The 25,818-nt window shown below is 44.0% G+C and overlaps 1 protein-coding gene across 9 annotated transcripts in view; it reads left to right on the plus strand.

Moving 5' to 3' along the window:
- LOC122917706 (transient receptor potential cation channel subfamily M member 3) overlaps nt 1–25,818 on the plus strand; it is a 484,842-nt gene that overhangs the window by 382,174 nt on the left and 76,850 nt on the right. For 4 of the 9 annotated variants that reach the window (XM_044265920.1, XM_044265921.1, XM_044265913.1 and 1 more), the window contains 5 exons: nt 10,146–10,246; nt 11,647–11,781; nt 15,793–15,843; nt 24,095–24,130; nt 24,295–24,435. In XM_044265920.1, coding sequence (XP_044121855.1) covers nt 10,146–10,246; nt 11,647–11,781; nt 15,793–15,843; nt 24,095–24,130; nt 24,295–24,435 — 464 coding nt within the window. The remainder of the gene's footprint in view (nt 1–10,145; nt 10,247–11,646; nt 11,782–15,792; nt 15,844–24,094; nt 24,131–24,294; nt 24,436–25,818) is intronic. The other 5 variants (XM_044265915.1, XM_044265918.1, XM_044265914.1 and 2 more) reach the window with 3 other exon arrangements.

Raw genomic sequence — 25,818 nt, forward strand, 5'->3', positions numbered from 1 at the left:
CAAGCCCAGATGGGTTGGCTGACAAAAAATAAAGATTAAAAAAAATTAAGGGGATAAGTGAATTTTAGTTATTGGTTTACCAAGTTTGGCCCTAATGACAGAGCATTAGAGAATATCCTGGCTTCCTGCATTCTTGCAATGTGAGTGGCTTTATGATAGAGAACACAAACTTCCCTTTGTTTGTAGCATGACTTCAGTAAAAATCTGTAAGTTCCTATGAATTGAAGAAAAAAAAATCAGCTTTAAAATCAGACTGCCTGCATTCGAAGCTTGCCTCTGGCTCTTCCTGGCTACTTGACCTTGGACAAGTTTCTGTACCTCAGTTTCCTTGTCTGCAAAATGGGGTAATGGCACCTCATAGCTTGTTGTGAGAATTTAATACATGGAGATTTAGAAGCAGTGCCTGGCCAAGCTAAGCATGAAAGAATATTAATTTTATTGTCTTGTTTCCTAAAGATAAACTGAGAAAGAAAACCCTATCTTCCGGTACTGGCTCCTTCCCCTCCGCTGCCTGTTTTGTCTCTTCCAAACCAAGTGTGAATTTCTTCCAGCTAAAGTTAATCTAATTTTTCCTGATTCCTTTTAACTTTCTCCTGGGAATCTACCTGAAGCTATTTTTACCAAGAGGAGATGGGCAAGAAAATAGAGCAAAGAATAAATTAGACACAGATCTCATCTACTTTTTTATGTGCATGTTTCAAGCCTTTAATTTGTTTTTTTTCTCGATGTAGCTGCCCCATCCCTAAGAGAGGCTCACCAGGATGGGGGGGGCAGCTCTGCCCTGGGGGACCACTTAAGCTGTCTCCTAGCAACCCAGTCATGTGACAGGGCCCTTCAGCTAGTTCCCTTGCACCTTTGTGGTTTTCATACACGCAGGGAAGGTGATGTCTTTATTTTTTTTTCTTTTTTAAGATTTTATTTATTTATTTGACACACAGAGAGAGATCACAAGTAGGCAGAGAGGCAGGCAGAGAGAAAGAGGGAAGCAGGCTCCCTGCTGAGCAGAGAGCCCGATGCGGGGCTTGATCCCAGGACCCTGAGATCATGACCTGAGCCCAAAGGCAGAGGCTTAACCCACTGAGCCACCCAGGCGCCCTATGTGATGTCTTTAAATGAATAGATGGTTAGGTTTTCATTGACTGAGACCCTGTCGCATTTTGGCACAACATCTACAAACAAATGAATTGATGGAAACGAACAGAATCCCCAGGACGCATATTTAACCCAGACAGGATTCCTCAGATAAAACACAGAAAGGTCCAAAGACCACCCCCCCCCAAGAAGAAATGTTTCTCAACTCATAGAGCGGTGGGTGGTATCATCCTACAGATCAGACGATCCCGGCACCCCCTAGGACATCGTGAGGTCTGCCAGTCCTGCCCCCTCCACGACTTCCGTCCATCAGGCAGGATCATCCTTGAACTACCAAGCTCTGATGACACACCCGACACTTTGATTTAGCAGCTCTCCTGGAGGGAGTCCGCAACTCCATTTACGAGCCACCGAAATATTGAGTGACCCTCAGAGTATTAAAAAAAAAAAAAAAAAAAGTCCTCCAACACTGAATCTCAAGTCCCTAAATAAACAAACATTCCCTGTCATATGTGCCTTTGGTGCCTTTGGTGACATCATTGGGATGTCTTCTTTCACGGGGGCCCTGGCTCGGCTCGGATACCCCCTCCTTCTTAAGGCCTCAGCCTGTGGCACGTTCTCCACATCCCTCCTTTCTCTTCAGCTTCTCGGTCCCGCTCCCTCTCGGCACGGGGTGTCCCCTCTTCCTTTACTTTCCATGTTGAGCTGCATCGAAGCTCTCTTTCCCCCTCAAGGAATATTAGTTTCTCCACTCAGCCTCTGTCTCTTCTTGGCCGGCTGACTGCTCTCCAGCGCTGAGGCTGCGGGATCTGACCCACCATGGACTTGTACTTCCCTCCCTCGCCCACTGCTGTTGCCTCTCTGCTTTCAGCACAGTCAGGCTCCCTGTCACCTACAGAGACCTTGTCCCCTCTCCACCAAGCCCCTCCAGGAAGCGTCTTAGTTTTCCCCTCTTAACCATCCAGCTCTGAAAGGTGATCTGCTTTCCCACCAACTGTCCTTACCGCCCACCTCCTCTCTCTTCTGGGCTCACTGGCTCAGTCTGTAAACTTCTGTCTTCTGCATTCTTGCCCATCCAGTCTTCTCACACGGCGTCAGTACGCCTGGACACCCAAATACTCTTCTGACCCCCACGATTATTATTCTTCCTGAACGTTCAGCAACTTTTGACAGTGTTGACTTTATCTCCTATTTTTAAAAGATTTTTATTTATTTGTTTGAGATAGAACAAGAGCAAGCGACCGAGTGAGAGCACAAGCGGTGGGTAGGGGCACAGGGAGTGGGAGAAGCAGGGTCTCCACAGAGCAGGGAGCCGGACGCGGGGCTCGATCCCAGGACCCTGGGATCATAACCCCAGCCGAAGGTAGAGGCCCAACCAACTGAGCCACCCAGGCGTCCCCAACTTTATCTCCTGCTCTCTGTGACTCTTTTCTAGCCTGAGAGAAGGCTTCAGTTTCCAGCCTGGTTCTACATGTTACTCCATGTCTCCGAGCCTCTGTTTTCTGAGTAGAGATAAAGACATTCACTCTACAGGGTTTTGTATTAAATGAGATAATAAACGTAAAATGCCTAGTATGTGACTGACTTTTGATAAAGCATGGTAATCGTATTTATTTTTATCTTTCCTCAGAGCACTGAGTGCTCTACATTTCTAATGGCTCCTTGTCTCCTTTGTCAGACATTCTTACTTCTCCCCTCCACCTTCTGTCAAAATTTAAAAATACCATGTCTTTACTACCATGTCTGCATGGACGACCTCCAGTGACATGTCCAGCTCCAGCTTCCCTCCATGCCCCCTCTTCTAATTGCCTACTGACAACTCCCCTTGGTGTCACTCCCCACCCCAAATTCAATCAAATTAATTGTCTTTAAATATATGTATATTAGGGGCGCCTGGGTGGCTCAGTCATTAAGCATCTGCCTTCAGCTCAGGTCATGATCCCAGGGTCCTGGGATTGAGCCCTGCATCGGGCTCCCTGCTCAGCGGGGAGCCTACATCTCCCTCTGCCCTTCCCCCTACTTGTGTTCCCTCTCTCTCTCTCTCTTTCCGTCAAATCAAGAAATAAAATCTTTTTTAAAAAATAAGTAAATAAACATATATTAAAAAACAAGTCATCTTTCTCCCAAAAGTTGATTTCTACCTTATTTTCCTAGTTATGTTCATACAGCCCCTATCTGCAGAATTCTCCAGGCTCAAAACCTCCATCACAGTTTTCCTCCCTTTGTTCAAGCAAATTCTTACTAATTTGGGGCATTTTTGCCACCACAATATCTCATACATCTATCCTTTCTTTTCCCTCCTGGTTCAGCGCCATTAGACCCTTCAGGACGTTTGACCTGGTTAACTGCAGTGACTTCTTACTGGATCTTCCTGCTTCTTACTGGCATACCCCTCTGCATTCTCAGTACTTCAATTAGAGAAACACACTAATGAAAAGATCTGATCAAAAACACTCTCCTACCTACAGAATCCTTCAGGATGTCCAGGGCAAGCATGGCAACACAAATTCATCAGTTTCTTCTCTAGAAAGCTTCAAAAAGTAATAATGGAAAGGAAGAGAAAAAGCAGGCAAACTATTTTTGGTAAACACTGGGAAATATTCCAAAATATATGTAAATGCAAGAGCTCTGTGGGAGGAAAGAGTAAAAGCTGAGGAGAGAGGAGCTAGCAGTGGCAATCCTCAGAAAGCCCTGAAATGAAATTCCTAGATGCCAGGATGGCCTAAGGTGCAATGTTCTCTCCTTTGCCTGGAACAGCATATGCGAAACCAAGAGTGAGTTCTGTGGCGACCCCTGACCTCAAATTTATACCTAGAAATAGAGGCAGTAAGGCGCACATAGAATTATGCAGAGAAGTCCTACTTGCAGCAAGGAGGTTATCTTTGTGGGAGCTGAGATAAATGCCTTCTAGTCGTGAATAATAACTAGCCTGGAATGCTACCCTGGGCCCATTATAACCCAGCTCACTAGATGATAAATAATAAAAAAGCAATTAGCATATAGATACATTCTAAAAAAAAATAACAAAAGGGCAAAATGTGTGCACAGAAGAATACTCTATAAAAATGTTTCCAGAGAACAGATGAACATTATAAATAAATATTTTACCATGAACTTTAAAAAAAATTAAATCTCAGTGAAGCACTTTAACCATGAAGTAATACTTCCAAGTTGGAATGCCAAAATCCAGGTAAGAGTAGGTGAGGCAACAGGAGGGGATGAAATGTGTGTAGTGCTCAGGAATGAAGTTGAGGGGGAAGTGAAGTCAGCACAAAATTGCAGACCTGAGACCGGGTGCAAGGTCAGATATGCATGATGAAAAACTTAGTGCAGGACACAGAGGATAGAAATGAGGAAAGTGGACAGAAATGAAATGAAAAGGAAATAAAGAATTCATTAGGATTAAGGAGAAATTATAGAAGACTGAAAATGGAGATCCAACATAAGCAGAACTGGTATCTTCAAAGAAGAAGACAAAGTAACAGATCAGAACACACAATTTAAGAATTTCATCATCAAACACATTTTGAAACTTCAATCTACATATTGAAAGGGCCACCTGTGCAGGTTAAACTGATTCATAATCCTCCACACCTAGAAAATTCCTAATGAAGTTACTGGACCTCCAAGAAAAATAAAGACTCCTTTGGCCCCCCATGCAAAATGATCAAGTCTTTCATGAGATTAAGAGTCTCATGCTCTACCGACTGAGCTAGCCGGGCGTTTCATGAGATTAAAAAGTCAGGTTGGCTACAAACCTTCTTACAGTAACAGTCAATGCCAGGAGATAATAGAGCAACAGATTTTAAATTGAGCCAATGTCATTCAACTCTGAAGACTACTTTAAAAAAAAAAAAGCAGTTTAGAACATTCTAGAACTCAGACAATATTGTTCCCATGATTTCCCCTCAGAAAACTTAATAGAGAAGATGCAGCCTACTGACCAAGAGATGCTTGGGTACATTCTGGCAAAATTACCAATTGTAAGCATTGATGCTAGAATCTAACAGAACTAGATAAAAACAAAAATGGGACTTTGAGTAACAGGAAGGAATTTAAGTATTTCCTGCCTTCCAAGGTAGAAATAACACAACAACAAAAAGAAATTAAGAGGAGGAAGGATGGAGGTAGAGGTGGAGTAGGCTCTTCGACTCTTTATAACATCTACACATTCTGCCTCCTAAAATAAGAATATAATTTAAGATGGACAATTCAAATATTAGTAATGGAAATGTAAGCATATTTACCAGAACCCAGTAAAACACTAAAAATATAATGGTATATTCTAAAATCGAAAGGGAGAGGAGAGAAAAGGGAGAAAGAGTACAGGCAGAAGATCAATCATCGCTCACGGAAGTAATGAGTGTTGCCTAAAGAGACAGGATTAGGAGTCCCTCCCCAGACCAACTGAAGCAGAGTCGCCATTTAAGCAAGATTCCCAGATGAGTCATATGCACATTAAAGTTTGAGAATTCTGCTCTTCTACAGCCAACGTGTAAAATACTCCTGCTTTCTCAACTCCATTTTGCCTTCTTATCTTGATGTTTTACCTTCAATAGTATTGTTAATGGCTAATAATGTTTTCTTCTCTTATAACAAATTCCCTCAAACTTAGTACCTTAAAACAAAAAAATCCATTCCCTTATAATTTTGGAGGCTTGAAGTCTAAAATTAAGTTATCAGCAGGGTTATGTTCCTTCTGAAAGCTTCAGGGGAGAATCGCTTCTTTGCCTTTTTCAGTTGCCAGAGGCTGTTCGCAATCCTTGACTTGTGGCTCTTTGCTTGTCTTGGTCCAACCGATGCCTTCATCTTCACATGTCCTAGGACTGTTTTGAATCCCTTGTCTCCCTCTCATAAGGACCCTTGTAATTACATCACATTGAGCCCACCAGATAAGCCAGTATAACCTCCTCGTCTCAAAATTCTTAATTTAATTGCATTTACAAAGTCCCTCCGCCGTATGAAGGAACATCTTCCCTGGTTCCCGGGATCGGGACATGCACAACTTTGAGGGGCGGGGGCATCGTTCAGTTTACCACACAGTCCATGTGTTCAAATCTCCACCATCTTTCCCTGCTAGAATCAAAGTCTTCTTTCCTCCTCAAAGTGACGCAGCTGATAAGGAAGCATTCTGGCTTCCTCGTGTCGCTTCTATAGCCCTTAACCACTTTGTTCTTTGATAGAGTGATTTGTAGACTTGTCCTAGCTCTCCCTCTATCCCATCCCACCTCCATTTTTTTTTAAGATTTTATTTATTTAATGACAGAGAGAGAGAGAGAGAGCACAAGCAGAGGGAACAGCAGGCAGAGGGAGAGGCTCCCTACTGGGCAAGGAACCCAGTGTGAGGCTTGATCCCAAGACCCTGGGATCGTGACCTGAGCCTAAGGCAGACTGAGCCACCCAGGCTCCCACCACCTCCATTCTCACTAGACTGCATTTTTCTTGAGGGAAGAGATTGCAGATTTGCTGCTGTTCTCACACTCTCCTAAAGGTGCACGCACTAACATGGCCAGACTTCTTAATTGCCAAATCCGGTGCACACTTCGAGGTTCATTCATTCGTTCCACAAATGGTTATTGAGCACCCATGATGTGCCAGGCACTGTTCTGAACTCTCAGAATACAACAGTGAGTAAAGTGGACAACGCCCTGCCCCCTTGAGGTTTACACTTCAGAGAAGGAAGCAAGTAATAAATTAATAGATTCATAACCTGGCCCCTTGTAATAAAAAGAGTTGTAAAGAAGGAAAGCCGATCGGGGCACCTGGATGGCTCAGTTGGTTAAGCATCCAACTCTTGATTTTGGCTCAGGTCATGATCTTGGGGTCCTGGGATCTAGCGCCAGCACCCAGGGCTCTGTGCTAGATGTGGAACCTGCTTGAGATTCTGTCTCTCCCTCTCCATCTGCCCCTTCCCCCCACCTCACTCCAGCTCTCTCTCTCTTTCTAAAATAAATAATCTTAAAAAAAAAAAAAAAAGAAGAAGAAGAAGAAGAAGAAGGAAAGCCTACCTTTTTTACTTGCCCTCATTGCAGGTTTTGACCTAATGACCACCCCCTCTTTCTGAAAAGTCTCTCTTCCCAAAGGTTAGGGCACCCTGATCTCCAGATTCTCTTCCCATCTCCCTGTTTTTGGTATGTGTTCGTGTGTGACTGCTTTCTAAAGACTTGCCTTACCTTCACAGCTATTAAATGTCGGTGTTATTCGGTGAGCCATTCTCCGCTCTCTTCCTCTCACCTTCATGCTAATGTTTTCCAAATCTCTGTCTCCACACTCACCCTTCCTCTGCCCTACATCTCCATATCCAGTGGCCTCTGGTCATTCCCACCCGGATGGATATACCTCAGGCATTTTTAGGCTCAGTATGTTCAAGGACGCCATTTTGCTGTCCCCCCGGCAAAGCCTGTTTTTATCTCAAGGTTCTTCCCCTTGTCTCCATGATTCTAAAGTCAAGACAAGGTTGAGGACCTCTTGTTCTTAAAAGTTCTTGGGGAGCTTTTAAAAACTGCAGTGCCCAGGACCAATGAAACCAGAATCTCTGGGATGGCTCCCAAGCATGAGTCTACTTCAAGGTCTCCGGGCAATTCCAGCATGTAGCTACCGTGCGGCATAGGCTGACCAGTACTGGCAGGTCTCCAAGGATGTGTAAATTTCAGTGCTAACAGCCTGAGTCCTGGGCAGCTGGGAAGGTTGGTCACCCAAGTTGAGAACCTCAGATCCAGACTGTCACCCAGGATCTCTTTGGAGTAATGTATTTTCAATTTTTGAGAAGTCAAGATTCATTGGCTTTGTGATTTCCCTTGACACTTAAGTGATTACATTCAGGTAGCTCACATTGACCCCAAGAGCTGCTTCCTCCTGGGTTCCTGTTCAGACTTGTGCTGCTGCCGTTGACAGGGTGACATACAAATGTGTGGCATACAAATGGAAAGGGAATGATTAGACCATTACAGCAGGTCCGCAAGGACCAAGGGAGCAAAGGATTAAGTGCTACCTTTCCAGACGCAACCGCAGGGAGCCTGCCCTTTCTTTCCTCTCAAGTGATGACGGTACACTTTGACACGTTTCTACTTATCACTTGTTTCCACCAGTTACTCTGGGTGTTAGTTTGCAGTTTCTGATGTTATCACCTGAGGTGATAAATAATTTTTAAGCAAAAAATCCCTGTGGAAACTGGATTAATGCTCATCATCCCAAACATTAATTTACTACAAGTATGTGGTTTATACCGAACCCATCCATGTGTAGACACCGGAATCAAAACACCCTTTGCCCTGCAAGGAGTTAAGTGGCCCACCAGGCTCTAGGGCCTTTGTTATTCAAATGGAAGTCATGGATCCTCCTTTTACTAGCACCCCCTGGGAGACCAGAAATGCAAAAACTCACTAAATCTGATGCTCAGGAGGTAGGGCCCATCTCTCTAGGTTATTCCTGTGCTCAAATTTGAGACGTGCTCTCTAGAGAACATTTTGCTCACCCAATTCTTAACTTCACTATCTCAGAATGAAGAGGAGGGAAGAGGCGAGGGGAGCCAGCAGACAGAATCACACAGTGCACTGGTTCCCAAGCTCAGGGGCACGTTGAAAATGCCTGGAGATGTTTGAAATTATCAGAGCCTGGCTCCCAGCCCAAGCAAGGGGTTGTGGTTGTTTTGGGGGTGCAACCTGGGCATAGGGAAGTTTTAAAAGCTCCCCCCATGATTCTAATGGGCAGCAGACTTTGAGAACCCCTGTTTCATCACCAGCAACCCTATCTGCAGCTCATTGCTTCGAGCCTCCACTGCTGAAGAATCCAGAAAAATGGGTCATACTAACATTTGCTAACCCTCCTTCCCTCATCAGAATCACCAGAAGTAAAACAAAGGACCCTGCGCCCCTGCTGGTGGGACCACTAGCAGCATGACATCAGACACATATTTAGGGAAGGGTCCTGGTCAGGGTACCGAGGCTGTTAACTGCAAAAACCCTGCTCACATGTGAATTCACGTATATGATCTCATTCCAGTCTCCCATCCCAGCCAGTAAATAGGATCATTCTTATTATCCCCATTTCACAAGGTGATAGAACAGTGGTACAGAGAGGACCAAAGTCACACAGCAGTAAAATGGCAGACGTGGGTCCGCTGACTGTAGCCCAGGGTTCTCCCACCTGCTGTTCTCAGCCTCACACCCAGCTGCTTGGCAGCTGCATTGATCTAGACCAGCCCTGTTCCAGCAGAACTTTCGGGGATGGTGGAGCTATTTTGAATCTGCACTCTCCAGTTTAAAGACCACCATCCACATCTGGCTCCCGAGCATTTGAAAAGTGGCTAGTGTGACTGAAGCGTTAAAAGTTTTGTTTTAATTTTAATGAACTTAAGATTTAAATAGCCACTGGTGGACGGCACCCATCTAGCCACGGAGTCTGGAGAATAATGGGAAACTGAAGGTTTATTTCAGTGGCTTCTACCCACCAATCAAAGAAAACCTAAGCTGCTTGTTTGCCTTTCTCTTAAAAGATTTTAACTTTATTTCAGTAGAGTGGCCAAGTTGGCCCACTCGTGGTAGCCCTGTGCAACATACAATCGAAACACCAGCGATCAGCCACGGAAAGAGACGCAAGTTACAGAGCTCTGCTTCCCAAACCTGCATGTGTGCATGAGTCATCTGAGACCTTGTTAAAATATAGATTCTCATTTAAAAGACCTAGGGTGGGCCCTGAGGGTCTGCATTTCTAGCAGGGTGCTGCGGCTTCGGCTCCCTGCGCCACACGCGGACTAGCAAGAGTGTTGAGCAGTGGTCGTCAGTGAGCTGATCTTGTCTCTTTCCTGCTCCCTGGAGGCATCTGGCAATGTCTGGAGACATTCTGGATTGTCATGACTGGGGTGCAGGGGTCATGGGCATCTACTTGGCTGGACGCAGAAATGCTGCTCAGTGATCTACCATGTGCAGGACAGTCCCCACGGGGAAGAATCATACTGCCGCCAAATGCCTAGTCTACTGTTCCCGGTCTTCTTGGTATGATAACTGATCGTTCCTTTCTCTCTCCCCACCCTTTTCTCTTCCTTGTCTGCCCAGGAGCAAATGCCTCGGCCCCCGACCAGTTGAGCTTAGCTCTAGCCTGGAACAGAGTGGACATCGCTCGCAGCCAGATCTTTATTTATGGGCAGCAGTGGCCGGTAGAGTATATGTCACCACCCCTGCAAAGCCCACTTGCTTGGGCAACGGTATTTGCTTGGGAGCGGCTCGGAGAAACTGCGGCCTGTTCTCTAGGATGCCAATGTTCCCTCCCTCGCGGCCATCCTCAGGCTCCGCCCCTTTCTCATATTTAGGAAAACACTGCCACCTGGTGGACGACGCGACAAAGCACAACTGCAAACATTCCAGACGGTTCCCATCTCGGTGCGGGGTGGGGTTGGGGCTTGATGGCAACGTTCAGCTGCAAATAATGCCATTTCTTCCATACATCCGAGAAAACATGTAAGGCCAAAATGTGTTCGTTAAAATGACGGAAGGCGTGGAACTAGCAGGTGGTTTCTGGTTGTCTCTGAGGTTGCCGCTCCGCAGCGGCGGCGCCCCGTGATACAGCGTATGGCTCGGTCACACCTCCGGACGCAGGATTAGCAAGCTCCCGCGTGCAGGTGCCATCTGGTCCTGGTGGCTGAGCACAGGTCCTCCCTATTCCCAAGCACCACTCAGAGGGAACCAAAGCTTTATGTAACTGTTCTTGGTTCGTTTCCCTCAACGGACACTACCAAAAATAAAAACTTGGAAAATTGGCTATTGGGTGGTTGGTGTTTGGATCCCAGGGAGGCAGCCAGCAGTCTGAGATTTGACTTTAATGCTGGAATAACTGAGCGGCAATACCCTCACGGATGGGTCTTCTTTAACCCTGTCTTGCCCCTCAGAGAGCTGCTGCCTGGCCGTGAAGCCCCTGTCTTTATTTAGTGCCACTAGTGGATTCCTAGCATGGAAAGATTTGTCAAGGAGTCTGGACACCAGGAGGTTTTTGTGAAATGATTTGAATAAAACCCTGGTAGACAGACTCAAGGACCTGAATAGTTGCTAAGTCTCTGCACGGAAATGAGTGAGGCAGAAGCAAGGTAGTCTAACAATTAAAATAAAGAAGGGCCTACTTTCTGATCTGTTCGCTAGGGTCCCTCTTTTCAAGGTAGCCGGGGGTCTAATTCAGAGCCTCAGGAAGATGAAAAGGAGGACAGCAAAGCAGCCACGTTGGTGCTTCACTAGTGTTACGGGAAGTTTGGTCAGAGAATACACGGGAAATTCTTGTATATCCTGGGTCTTCTTGGAACCCAGAAGAGAAAAAGAGTCAGAGAGGAAATAGCTTTGGAACTAGAAAAGTTTGAATTCTGTTTGCAAAGACAGATCCCACAACACAAGAGAGATTATGCCTGTGCCACAAGTGGAGTTGGGCTGGGAACAGTCTTGTTCGCATGTTCTTGGATGTGCTGAAGGTTTACCAGATGTCAAAGGCATCCATTCGAAAGTGTTCAGGTGAACACCAAGGAACTGCATCCCTAGAGCCTGGGGCAGACTAACTCAGTGACTTGATTTGCAGGTGGGGTCTTTGGAGCAAGCCATGTTGGATGCCCTAGTTCTGGACAGAGTGGATTTTGTGAAATTACTCATAGAGAATGGAGTAAGCATGCACCGTTTTCTCACCATCTCCAGACTAGAGGAATTGTACAATACGGTAGGGCCGAGCTAAGGCACTTTTTATTTTCTCTGTGTTTTTTCGTTTTGCCTTCTCCTGTCCCCCACATGCCTGTGAGTCTCTTCCCTCCCTTCCAAATGCATGGATCATTTTTCAAAGATGCTCCCTTAGACCTGTAGACAACAGTGCCAAGTCACTAAGATTCCGCTTGTTTTAACTGCTCAGTTGTCAACATCTAAAGCAGAAAGTTATGGGATCACACCAAAAGCTAACATCCTCAGATTCTTACACAAACGCACAAGGCTCTGAAAATTAGAACCCAGTTTATGCTGTAAGCCCAGAAGGCGTTTGAGGCAATCAGCAGAGGGCAATTGATTTAACTCAAAGCATCATAGGAGACTGATCAACTATCCCACACCATCTTGTTATCCTCTGAGCTATGACATTCATTCCCTTTCCTCTATAGTGGAATAAGTAAAATACCTCTTGTTTGGAGTTACCACAAAATATTATTTGTATTATTTTGTAATAATTTGCTACTTCATTAACTAGGAATACCAAGGAGTGATCATAAAGAAAAACTACTATTTAGGGAAGTTGTTTGTAGTATTCAGTGATCTAAGTGCTTTGGCTCTGAGCTGATATGCACTAAAATCCAAAGAAGGTTAAAGAGCAGATGTTGGAAACTTCAAGAGGGTACAGGACGCTTGGAGAGTACAATTCAGGAAGGTTAAGAAAAACTTTCTTCCCAAAAGTTCTGGACCTTCCTGAATAGCTTTTGCTGTTTGTTCTTTTGCCATAAAGGCAAATCCCTTTGGATCTCCAGTAGACTATAATGTGGTTTATGCTTACATAAACAACATTACTACATTTCCCACATCCTCTTTCAATCCAGCATTGATTAATATTTTGGGGAAGTAATTCCTATGATACATTAGAAGCAATATTAAATATGTAAGAATTCTTGATCACGGTTGATAAACTTTAACTTGGAATATTAAAAGAAAGAGAGGTATTGTTTTCCTCCATTTTATAGATAAGAAAACTGAGGCTAAGAAGTGAATTGGTTTATTTAAGGTCACAAAACTCCTAAGAAAGAAGAAAGCCAGTACTGAACCAATACTTCTGTCTTAGAGGTTATTATTCCCCTCATTTATCACTGTTTCTCTGTCCCACCACCCACAGCTCTGAGATGGAGCTTATTGACCTCTCCCCAGCCAGCAGAGGGTGTTAGGTGATACTGCAGTGGCTCTATCTCCTTCTTGCTGCTGGAACTAGAAAACAGTTTGGCAGAGCGGCTCCAGGTTTCTGTTTTCTCTGCAGATTTTTCTTGATTCTGCATAGTGAGACTCTCAGTAAGAATAATAGACTGAAATGATAGCATAGGAAATCCCAGTTTCTGTCTCCACCAAAACATGGATAATTAGCCATGGAGAAGTGGATAAATTCCTAGAAACATGCAACTGATCAAATCTGAATCATGAAGAAACAGTACAATTTGAACAGACCAATAATAAGTAAGGAGATGGAATCAGTAATCAAAAACTTCCTGACAAAGAAAAGCCCAGGAGTAGGTGGCTTCACAGGTGAATTCTACCAAATATTTAAAGAATTAACCCCAATTCTTGTCCAATTTTTCAAAAAACTTAAAGATGAGCCAACACTCCCAAACTTATTTTAGGAGGCCAGCAATGTACTGACACTAAAACAAGATAAGGACACTACAAGAAAATAAAACTATAGGCCCATATCCCTGATAAACATAGGTCCAAAAATTCTCCACAAAATAGTAGCAATTGAAATTCACCAGCACTTAAAAAGATCATGCACCATGACCAAATGGGATTCCATCCCTAAATGCAAGGATGGTTCAATATATGCAAATCAATAAATGCACATCACATTAATAGAATGAAAGACAAAACTCATATCATCTCAATAGAGAGGCAGGGGAAAACAGGCACCCAGTTTGGAAAGGAAGAAGTAAAATTGTCTTTGCTGATAACATGATTTTGTGTACAGAAAATCCTAAAGACTTGACCAAAAAAACAAAAATAAAAAACAAAAATAAAACTGTTAGAACTAATAAAAGAACCCAGTAGAGGTTAAAGATACAAAATCAACATACAAAAAAGCAGTTTCATGTCTATTCACTAACAATGAACAATCTGAAAAGAGAGTAAGACAGTCCTATTTACAATAGCATCAAAAGCTATAAAATACTTAGAGATAATTTTCACCAAGAAGTAAAAGAGCTATAAAGCAAAAACTGTAAGACATTGATTAAAGAAATTGAAGAAGACACAAATAAATGGAAAGATATCCCATGTTCATGGATTCCAAGTGTTAGTAATGTTAAATTGTCCATATCACAGAGTCAAAAGCCAAGCAATAAACACATGCATATATGGTCAACTAATATTTGAAAAGGGAGCCAGATATAAAAGTGTGTTTTGGAGGAGCCCCAAAATATTTGGGGCTGAAGGGTGGGAAAAATGAGAGATGTTAGCCAAAGGATATAAACTTTCAACTATAAGACAAATGAATTCCACGGATCTAATGTACACCTTGGAGACTATAGTTAACAACACCACCTTGTATTATAATTGAAAGTTGCCATGAGATCAGAGCTTTGATGTTCTCACCATAACAACAACAATGAAATGATAATTGTGTTAGGCGAAGGTGTGTTACCTAACCTTATTGTGATAAATAAATCACATTGTATACCTTCAACTGACACAATGTCTTATTCAATTAGATCTCAAAAAAGCCAGGGGGAAAAAAAGAATAATGGGGTTTTCAGTAAAATAAATAAAAAGTAAAATAGGACACAGTTGGGGATGGAAGCCGGCATTCTGACTCCAGAGTCTGTGTGTTTAATCCCTATATCAGACTGCATTCCTCAGTGGAAGAAGAATTCTGGGAAGTGTGTCACATGAATGGGCAGGTAGTTGAGGCCATACCCACGAATCGTCTCCATCCCTGAATGTGTTCCCGCACTGCTGAAGGATTTGCCATCACTGTTTGAGAGTCTCCAGTAGGGTCACCAGATTTTGCAAATAAAAATACAGGATCCCCAGTTAAATTTGAATCCCAGGTAGATTGTGAGTAATTTCTAATATGAGGTATCCCGTGAACTATTTGGGATATACTTATACTAAAACACATTTCTCATTTATCTGAAATTCAAATTTAACTGGGCATCCTGTATCCCATCTAGCGTTCCTATTCCCGAAAGACAGCGGGATGGTGAGTCATTTCACATTAGCCTCTCTTTTCCTTCCAAGAGCCTGTGGCTTTTTCTTTAGATTTGAGCAAAATGCTACCAAAGAATCAAATCCAGCCCACTGCCTTTTTTTTTAAAATATGGCCTGCAAGCTAAAAATGGTTTTTTAAATATTTTTAATGATTGAAAAAATCAGTAGAAGAATGATATTTTGTGACATATTAAAATTCTGTGAAATTTGATTCTCTTTTGGTGTCCATAAAGATTTATTGATACATGGGCGGGCTCATTTGTTGACATATTGTCTCTGGCTGCTTTTGCACAATGGCAGATTCGAACAGTTGCCATGAAAAGTATATGACCTATGAAGTATTAAAGAGTGATTCCTTGGCCATTTACAGAAAACGTTGCTAACACATGTTGGACAATTTCTCATTCATGATGGGTAACAAGTTGTGATCGGCATGTGCCAAAGCGCATTTCCAATGCTCTAAATTGGCCCCTTTGTCTCCCCTGCCAACCCCCGCCTCAAAACTAGCCTCTTTAATGATGTTTTGGCCCAGCCATCCACAGCGTTGACAACCTCCTTTACAAAGCTTGAACCTAGACCCTCAACTGCTTTTTCTCGAGGAACCACAATCCAAAAATCTGCCAGCGTGTTTGTTTAGAAAAGACAGGTACAACTGAGCAACTACAACAAGGTTCATCTTAAAAGAACTGCCCCTCCTCCGGCCAGAACCCTTCCTTTCCAGAACCTTCTTGCCTTACCGACGAGAGCCCATGACCCGCAAATCCATTTGATTCTTCTTTATTGTTTTCAGAGACATGGGCCCTCAAACACATTGTACCACTTGGTCAGGGATGTCAAAAAGGTAAGAACCCTCCCGACTGAAGGTCGGAGGCCTGTCTTGACTGCTTCCTGTGATTAGAAAGCACCTCTGTTTTGCATGAGCTGCCAGAGCAGTCCTGTCCCCGCGAGCCCCCTCATTTCAGGACGCTGTATGTGTGTGTGTGTGCGCGCGCGCGTGTGTGTGTGTGTGTGTGTGCTGCCTTTTAACGATGACATCTCTGCTTACAATGCAGCTGTGGTTTCACCTCCCGCCTCTGTGGTTTTAGATGCTTTCACTGGACATAATGTTTTCGGAAGGCAGAACGCGTCCTGTTTTTGAGAGCTTCGCACCACGCTGGGTGGATTTATGCCACTGCCTGTTTTCTCCCACATGCCCCTTACTGCCTGGGGAGCTAGTTTCCATGTTGTTGGACTAACCGTAGGCGGGATCTTCACGTCCTAGCTCCTGAGGCCTTGCGTCACTGTCCCTTCTAACATTATGCAGAGCACAGGCAACACGGCTCAGAAAGTCTCAGAGCATCAGAGACGAAAACATATATGTGCATTCCATTCTGCTAAGACTCGATTTTTTCCGGTAGATTTTTTCACGTTGCCATCTACCTTGATGGTGTGTGTTGGGGGGCAGGCGAGACAAGCAGCGGGAGGTTTGGATCAAGGAGAATTATTCCCAGTTTACAGACATAGAGGGTGTGGTTAGGGAAGAGGCAGAGTTCAAACTCAGATCCTCTGATTAACAATCATAAAAGAGTGCCAGACCTTTAGGGGCGGCAAGGTGTGTGGCACGGACCTGAGCCTACTGTACATCGCCGCTCGTTTCGTTGCCGCGACGATTCTATGGAGTCGAATTGTTATTTGATTATCGTTATTATAGAGTATGGTCCCAGTGTACAGATGGGAAGAGTGAGGGGCAGGGAAGCTATGTTTAATCTCAGCCAAGGGCTTGTTGTTTCGCTCCCTTCGCTCTCTCTCAGAGGTAACTAACTTCATTCTGAAACCTTGACAGCATTCCCTGACACTGCTGTTCTAACTCCAGAGGACAAAATAGACGGGGGCGCTTTTCCCTCCCCCTGCACACAGAGGCACCCCACCCACCAGACCATAGCAATTCTTCACCAAAGCCCACAAGGACCTACTCCCAGAAGGCTACCAAGTAAGGTCAAAACTAGAGTACGATCCCTTCATCTCATACGGAGTCATTGTCTAGAACTTCCCTTAGAAGTTTGTTTCCCTTGAAAGGCCAAGTAAATGTCCCGGGGCTGCTGAGAATGTACCTATTAAGTAGCTAGACCTTAGCTAGTAATGTGTAAAGAGCACAAAAAAAAAAACAAAAACCAAACCCAAACCTGCTGGCTCTGAGAGACTTTCCTCTCATTGCCACACAAACTAACTGAAGGGTTTCTCATCTGAGTGAGTGAGCGAAGCCTTCCAAGTGAGAGACACAGACGCTGCACAATCTCTACCCCGAGTCCAACCAGGTGGTCTTTACCAAGACCACATCTTTCCCTGATTTGCCCCCTTTAGAGCCAGAAGCACATCTGCCCCCAACAGAGCCATTTCTCTTATCCTCAAGCCTTCCAAATTTGTGTGATTTATTCTGGCCTAAAATTGCCTGGAAACTAAATAGGGGGAAGGATCTCGAAAGATTAAGTGTACACATCTAACGCATATTCTCTGCCAAGATATTTGTTGCTTGTGTACCACAAAACATCCTGAGGGTTTTTAAATAGTAAATAAGAGCTATGCCTTTGTCCCTCCACCTCAGCCATAGGGCAATTCGAGCCTTCAAATAAAGTCACTGATTCCCCTCCCTCCCCGCCGCCCCAGTTTCTCAATACTTTGCCGGATTTTCTAAGGGATTTTTGCACTTAGGTTTCATTGAGTACAAATGATCAAAAATCCCTCCTGTTAGGTTCTCTTCCTTGCAGGGCTCTGCTTTGCAACACCCTTTCCTCCCTTCTGAAATCCCACTCACTGCCTCTGACAGCCGCTCACGTCACTGGCATTAGAAGGCATGTATTTTTAAGGTAGCTTTTTTTTTTTTTTTTAAACTTCTCAGCTAAAGATGTACTTCAGAAGTAATACAAACTAACAAGAGAGAATGGGATGTGAGGAATGGAGAGGAAGGAGTATTAGGAGCCGTCTTAGTTTTCTTTCAAGTGTGATCCAAATATTGGAACAAAAATATATAAGGATTCATTTACATACTGATTCAGTAACTGGAAAAAGTGGTTGCAAATGACCCAGGGTAGTTCTGAGCTGGCTTAGGAACCAGTTAAACTTTTACCGGGGAAAAGAGACTGCCAGTCAGGTGGGGAGAAGCAGACAGCCTGTGTTTCGTTTCTTTGCTTGGGAAGAGAGAGGGACAGGAAAAGCAGACGCTTGTTTACTTCTGTGGACGAGGTGGGCCCCTGACTTAATGAAGAGAAGGGGTAACAGTGGCAGCCAGAGGAGGGGAGATCTCTACGTTTCGTGTTATATGGATGAAGGGGGCTAAGAATGAGGGGCCTTTGTGTTTTCTTAAGAAGTAAATGAGAGGAGGGTGCCTGGGTGGCTCAGTCGGTTGAGTGTCTGCCTTCAGCTCAGGTCATGATGCCAGGGTCCTGGGATCGAGTCTCACGTTGGACTCCCTACTCAGCGGGAAGCCTGCTTCTCCCTCTCCATCCGCCTTTCCCCCCGCTTATGCTCTCTCTTGCTCTCTCTCAAATAAAAAATAATAATAAAATCTTAAAAGAAATAAAAAGGAGTAAATGAGAGTAGTTAACATCGATGCACATCTTCTTCAGATGGTTCCAGATGACGTCCAGCAATTTAGGCCAATGCGATATACGCAGGGTCTGCAAAAGCTAGGTTTAAAATGCTAAGAAAATCTTGGGCAGGTTAAGCCATTTTCAAAATTAAGGAAGTTGGTAATTAGCATGTGCTTTGTGCTTTAGGACTGTAGGACTTTATGTTACCCGTTAATTGATGTGATCTGTGACCAAAAAAATATGAAACAATAAGGGATAAGCCCTGGTGTGAAATGCTACTCCTGTGTTAGGAACATAGTTCTGGACCTTAAACATAGTGTTCGATGATATGCCTGGAAAATTAAAAGCAAATAACCCTTAGGAACCCAGGGAGTACATTTAGGAATCACCCGATGGTCCCACGTAACAGCAGGATATCTCCAAGCCCAGAGCTCCTTTGACTTCAACAGAACCAACCTTGGAGAACTGACTCTCAAATTATTTGTATCAAGGGAACAATCTAGGAGCCAGGAGGTAAAAAGCTGGTTATACAGCATCCATCAGAAATCTTAAATGATAGAAGCTAACGCACTTCCCGGAACTGCTTTTCTGCATAAATCCATTGGACGCAACAAGGCCACATTTAATCCAGAGCAGCCCGAGTCTGTCTGCTTTTCCGCGAAATCTAACTTGCCATTTTTAGAAGCTAACTGTCTGCTCGATTTGTGCCTCTCTGTGTTTTAAAGTACTAGCTTTTCTTTCCTAACTTAAATGTGCTAATACTTTGGATGACCTGTACTATTATTCCCACAAAGGGAGGGTGATAGTTGAGTATTATATAGAGGTAGTTGTGAAATTATGATAGTTTAATGTCATTCACATGGGAATTAAGAGCTTTGGCAGAACGAAAGGGCGGGGGAAGCATTTTAGACAGTCTTTGGATAAAGAAAGGACATTTTCATAATCCCATCTGCCGAATTCATGCAGATTTGCAAAAGAATTTTTATATTTTAAAAGATTGCCTGGTCTGTAACAAAGCTGAACATTGAGGGAATGTCCTCTTTTCCATAAACTTTGGCCAGAATAGACTTTTGAACACCCTTCCTTGGTAAATTCAATGACCAGCAATCATTTTACACCTTTACATACATCAGAAGGAAACAATCTTCTTTTGAATGCTTGTTATAAGTTTCCACAAAATGTGTTTCCTGAAGAGCTGAAATCTGATAGCGATATCACGAGCTGACTTCTGAAAAAGAGTATATTCAGAAGAGCAGATCCATACATGCATTTAAACTCTTAGTTAAAAGTCATCTTTAGGATGGCATGGATTAAAATTTAGCTTCAGAGAAGTAGCCCATGGCACAAGAAAAAGGAGCAGTATGTTTTCCTATTGTCAGATTTTACCTGCTGGTAGAGCCAGGCTTCTCTGTTTCACTCTCTGGATCAAATTGTTTGAGTCACATGGCTTGCCATGTGTTGTTGAGGCATGAAAGAGGATGTAAGTGCTCAGGCATTACCAATTCCCAAAGTAATTACCAAAAGAGGAAAGACAGAAGAACAGAAATGACAGAAGAAGCATTTCTTCAGTGTCGTTGTTGGCTTCCTATTTGGAAAGCCTCCAGGAGAAGGAAGACTCTTCCAGAGGGTTTTTGGACATTACCTGTGGTGTCTCTGCTTTTTCCAAAGGACGTGGAAGCCATGAGCTCAACACCATCTCTTTCTAGTCCTTGACTGTCCTGTCTCTGAGTCCTCAGCTCCACTGACCACATTTCAAGGGTAGTTAATGGGAACTATGTCAACTCTGCATGCTCTGGACAACAGTCTTTGCTCGGTGCCCAGGCAGCTTAGAAATAAGAGCAGTCTGCCAGGTACAGGTCAGAAAAATTAGACCTCTAGAAATAGACATCACCTTTGAAGTCACGCTGTCCAAAGTGCCTGTTTGCAGAGTGTAAACTGAGGCACAGAGAAAGGAAGCTGTCTGCCCAGGGTCACAGAGAAGCAGAGTTGGACCACAGTCCAGCCCAGTGCTATTTCCACTGCGGGGTGCTACTGCGGGCTGTTCTCTGTGTTTGTGACATCTAGGGTCACAGTTGGCCAAGGCCATCAGCCCAGCGCATCAGACATACCCCAAATGTTCCCATCCCCTTCAGAGTTCATCTAGGACACAGTTATCCAAAGAGGCTAAAATGGTACCCGATTTTATTAATTTTATGAAATCTATTTCTTCTTTCCCAAAAGGTTTCCATTCTCCCCAGTAAAAATTGTGAAACTAATTTCCCTTAATTTCCGTGCTTTCTAAGACTCTTGGGGGGAGAAAACAGATGCAATCAGTCTTGCAGGCTTTCAGACACATTACCTGGTAAAGTAAGCTGTTCCTCCTCCAGATATCACTTTAACAAGGGCATCTGACTCCTGATTTCCAAGTCCTCCAATCTGCCCTATTCATTTACATCTCCTTATTACTCATAAAAAACAGAACAGGCAGGTAAAATGCTGATGGAACCGCCATTGGGTTCGGTCCGGTGAACATCGCCCCCTTGTGGTCAAACAGAAGGCCAGCCCCTTCCTTTAAGGCCTTTGCTCAAAGCTGGGCAGAACCAAGACTGGTCTTCCTTGAATCCCTTCTCTGGCTTAATACCAGATCCCATGTAAATCACTGCAAAATAATCAAGCTTTACATGAGAAGTTCCTACAAAAAAATATTCCAGCACCTTACTTAGGTAGTATATAAACCTAGAGCCCTTTATGAATATAATCATTGGCAAAAATGTTTCCTTTGCCCCTCTCAAATTTTGATTATTTTTAATTTTACCATTATCACTTTCCTGGTAACCCCTCCTCCTATAGACCATCCCAAAGCATAGTTCTTGACACTCCCTCTCGGTCTTCAGGCAATATTGGTGTCTTGTTCTTAGAACTCAAACTGACGTTCACACATCGGTGCCTCAAAAGAAAATATATAGGTGTTAGGTTCGCTGTTACTCATGTGTTTTAAATTGAGAAAATTCTTACAGGATTAAAAATAGGCAGCATTCATAGACTTGCTATGCCTTCCTTCCCAAAGCTTCACACTACATCTCGTAGGTTTGTTTCTGTAACCTGGTACTTGGGCGTTACAGACAATAGAGGCCATCGAGTTCCACCCTTTGTTCGGGGGAGAAAACTGAGGCCTTGCAGGAAGCTGGTTGATTTATGAAGGACAGACAGAAAGAAGCCCAGGGCAGTTGATTCCCAGCCACCGTTGTTTCCTCTGCCGGCCGCACGATACCCAGGAACATAACACAAATGCAGGACCTCCTCTGTGGGGTCATCCTTATAGGATGCAGAAGAGAGGAGGCGGACCCATGGCTCCAGGCTCTTGAGTTCTTCTACTCCTGAAAGAAGAGGCCTGCCTACCCGTCGGGTACAGCCCGTCGAGGCAGAAACTCACAGCCTTGTTCCCCTGCCCCCACACAGTGCAGAAAAGCAGTTGCAGGAGGAATCTTTTCAAACTCAGTTTCATGTTTATGGAAAGGGTGATACATGAACAGTTACCATCTTCAGACTTTCTCTGAGTTCCCTTTCCTCTGTTGTTGCCACGCTTGGCATAAAGAGGTCAGGCAGTTGGCCTTTTCTAATAGCCTATGGGGAGCTTCCCTTGCCAGTGTGGTTAGGCTGATGAGCTGCTCAGAGGAGACGGTGGAATTCTGAGCCTGGCGAGGAGGAGAATAAGGCCATTTTTATGACGGGAACTTTTGGGTAGGGTTCCGATGAGCCAAGCTCAAGGATGGGAGGTGTTCTCTGCCTGAGGTCCCCCAAGCCTGCTTTGTGCCCCAAGCCAAGGGAGAGGTAGAACCTGAGGGTTGGAACTGTGCAGAGGCAGCAAGCCAGTCTAAAGGGTAGCACTAGGCTCTCCTCTGCGGTGGGCTGGGACAACTGCTATCCCCTTGTTCCTGCTCCACTGAAAATACCCACAGAGCCATCAGCCTATTTCAAGTCATTTCCACAGTGACGCGGGGCTCTCCCAGACAGGGCGACCCAGAGACCGTGGCTAGTTAGTTGCGTTACTGACCAGAACACAGCACTGAGAAACCTGAAACTGAGACTAGATCCCAACCACATCAGTGAATCGCACAGTCTCGCTCATTCGCAACTTCACCACAGAAACCTCCCGATGCCGACGACACACCAGTCACTATAGAAGGCCCCGGGAATACAGAGATCGGTAACACCATCAAAGCTATAGGTTTGGTGGAAGGCTACAGTGGGCCCCCTCTGACCCTGAATGCCCTTCAGATGGGTGCTGTTGGCCAGAGCAAAGCTGAGTGTGGGTAACAGAAAACCTACCCTCGGTTCTGCAAAAACGGAAGCTGATTTCCTAATGACAGTGATTATACACCATGAGTTTTCTGATTCTGCCACGTGAGCTCACCTGACCCACCTTATTTAGCACAAACTTGGGTGTATCTCAAAACCACCCGGAGAGCTAACAAGGCACAGAGAAGCCCATACATTAAAGCCAGCGCTTGGCACTGTCACCAAGTTCGCCAGGTGATTCTGATGCCACCAAAGTTGGAGAGCCACCACCGTGGCTATGAGCCACTTCTGTAAGCGGCAGAAACCTCACATGGTATCAGAGTGGGTCCTCCATTAAGACAAAAGTAGACAGAGCCCTCCTGCCTCTCCACAATGTATCTGAGGCTTCCTACGCAGGGCTGACCCTTGTGGTTCGTGGTACAGAGAGCACTCACTCCTGCAGAAGGAAGCTAAACCAGACAGTGCGCTCCTTACTCGCCCCTTTTTGGAACTCACGGTGCGCTCAGAACTTGCCGTAGATGGAACTAACTCTCCCCTGACCTAGAAGAGCAGGTATTTTCCTTAGACCCTAGAGAGAACTCTTTTGGTGCAGAAACCAGTAACGAGTAGACAATGAATGATAATAAAATCCTTATGTTTTGCATCTGTGCATACAAGCCCCATAAAACTTAAACACCATCATTCTTGGTCTTCAAGAAATGCTCTTCTCTTTGAAAGAAAATACCCCAAACCTCCTTAATTCCAGGGAAATAAATATTCCTTCAAAATCTCTTCTCGTGCCACCCCCTTTCTCTGTAACCACAAGGGATGTTCCTAAGTGACTTCATCCTGACATCCATCCGCTCTCCTTTTATGAAAAAGCTGCTCCTTTTTTTTTTTTTTTTCCCTCGTTGATCGAGGTTTTGCCGAGGAACCCTCAGCATATCCGGCCTGATGCAGGCAATGGTAATAACAAACATCTTCTGGAAGGAGTCTTCCTTTAGTGAGCGGGAAGAAGTAAATGGTTAGCAAAAGCGGGAGCAAGCCTGGGGCAGAGGCAGGGCGGCGCTGGGCGGGGGTCTGGGGACCATCCGGGGAGCCGAGATGCTAGCGGCTGGAGCTCCGTGTTTGCCATGTCGAGCCTTGTGTTTCTCTCTGCTACACTGGTGTTTTTTTCTCCCCAGCTGAAGACTTGAATAAATATTTTGATTTTCTGTTATTGCCGACGATTTCTGCATCTTCTTATTTAACTTATGTCTTCTTTCCAAGCGAGAATATCCAGGTTTCGGTTGGATCTATTTTAAGGTGAATTAATTAACCAGCATAATACTACATTCCTATGTTTCTGAATTAGTTTTTTTTTTTACTCTAAAATAGTTACAGAACACATGGCATCGAATCCCTAGTAAACCACGCTGTCTTTTGCGTGTGTGTGTGTGTGTGTGTGTGTTTTCGTTCTTCCCTGATAGGGGAACCTGCCTCCGGATTACAGAATCAGCCTGATCGATATTGGCCTGGTGATCGAATACCTGATGGGCGGGGCTTACCGCTGCAACTACACGCGCAAGCGCTTCCGGACGCTCTACCACAATCTCTTCGGCCCCAAGAGGGTGAGTTTTGCAGGCGGTTCCCTTTCCTGGGCTCCTGGGGAGGACTAGGGTGGGACACATTTGGGATGTGGCATGGTTATCTCCCAGGGGGAGATCCAGGAAGAAGGCAGCTGGCCCCACCCACCTCTTCCTTCCACCATCAAATCCATTAAAAAAAAAAAAAAAAGGCCATGTATTGGGGGATACACCCCTTTCTTTTCCTCACTAGGTCCCCTTAAAATCAGAAACCGGCCCTGAGAGTGAGGCCTAATGATCATGAAATTCAAATTAATCTTACCTGCCTCACTCACGGTTTTTGGTCTTGGGAATCCATTTATACCTTTAAAAAATTATTGAGGGCCCCCAAAAGCTCTTATTTCTGGGAGTTCTATCAATCGCTGTTATCGTGTTAGGAATGAAAGACTTCACAATATTTATTAATTATTAATGTTAATTCATTTTCAGTTAACTATAAGAAGCCCATTACGTTAACATAAATGACATGTTTGTGGGAAAATAACTGTATTTTCAAAATACAGTTGTATTGGTCTACATTTTTTGCATATTTCTGTAATATCTGGCTTAATGGAAGAAAGCTAGATTCTCATATCTCCTTCTGCACTCTGTTGCCAGATGTTTGGGTTGAATTGTACAAAGAAAATGTGACTTCACACAAAGATGTGACAAATATGACAAATATATATAAATGTATATATATGTATGAAGGAAGGAGTGTTTTAATAATTTTTACAAATAATTATAGATATTCTTTTTTGATGCTGCATACATCAAAACTCAGTTGGCAATTTCTTAAAGATCAATGGAAACACAACATCTGAAATAGTTCAATGAACTTTTCACACCCTGCAACTTCAAATTGCGTTGACTGATCTTACACTTTGGATCTGGGAACATGGTAGACTGGTCATTGTATCATATCAGTTTGTCAAGTTATGCAGATCTTCTGACGACTGACACATTTCATTAGACAATTTCAGAAACTCATCCTTCACTAAAATCACCTCCAATCTCATCAGAAAAGTCTTTAACTTCTGAAGAACCGTCCAGGTCATGGGGGAAAGAATATGCAAATTTTTTAAAATTTTAATTTTTTTCTAATTTCGGTTTGGAAAATTCTGTCATTGGCAACAAATACCATCAGTTAGTTATTTTCCTTGAAACGACAGCTCCACTTAGGCCATAACCAAAAACGTCCACCCAATGTCCAAGGCTAAGTAAACCGTAGTTGGTCTGCCAGTCATTCCTTCAAGGAGATCGCCCACGAAGCAGTGTGGCTCTAACCCAAATAAGTGTGTGTTTGTCCTCAGAATGGCCTGTCCTCTTTCACTATGTAGCAAAAGTGCTTTCAGCACACTTACCATTTCATCCCTCAAAATAGCCGAA

Source organism: Neovison vison, chromosome 9 (genome assembly GCF_020171115.1).
Source record: "Neovison vison isolate M4711 chromosome 9, ASM_NN_V1, whole genome shotgun sequence".
Taxonomy (NCBI): Eukaryota; Metazoa; Chordata; class Mammalia; order Carnivora; family Mustelidae; genus Neogale; species Neogale vison.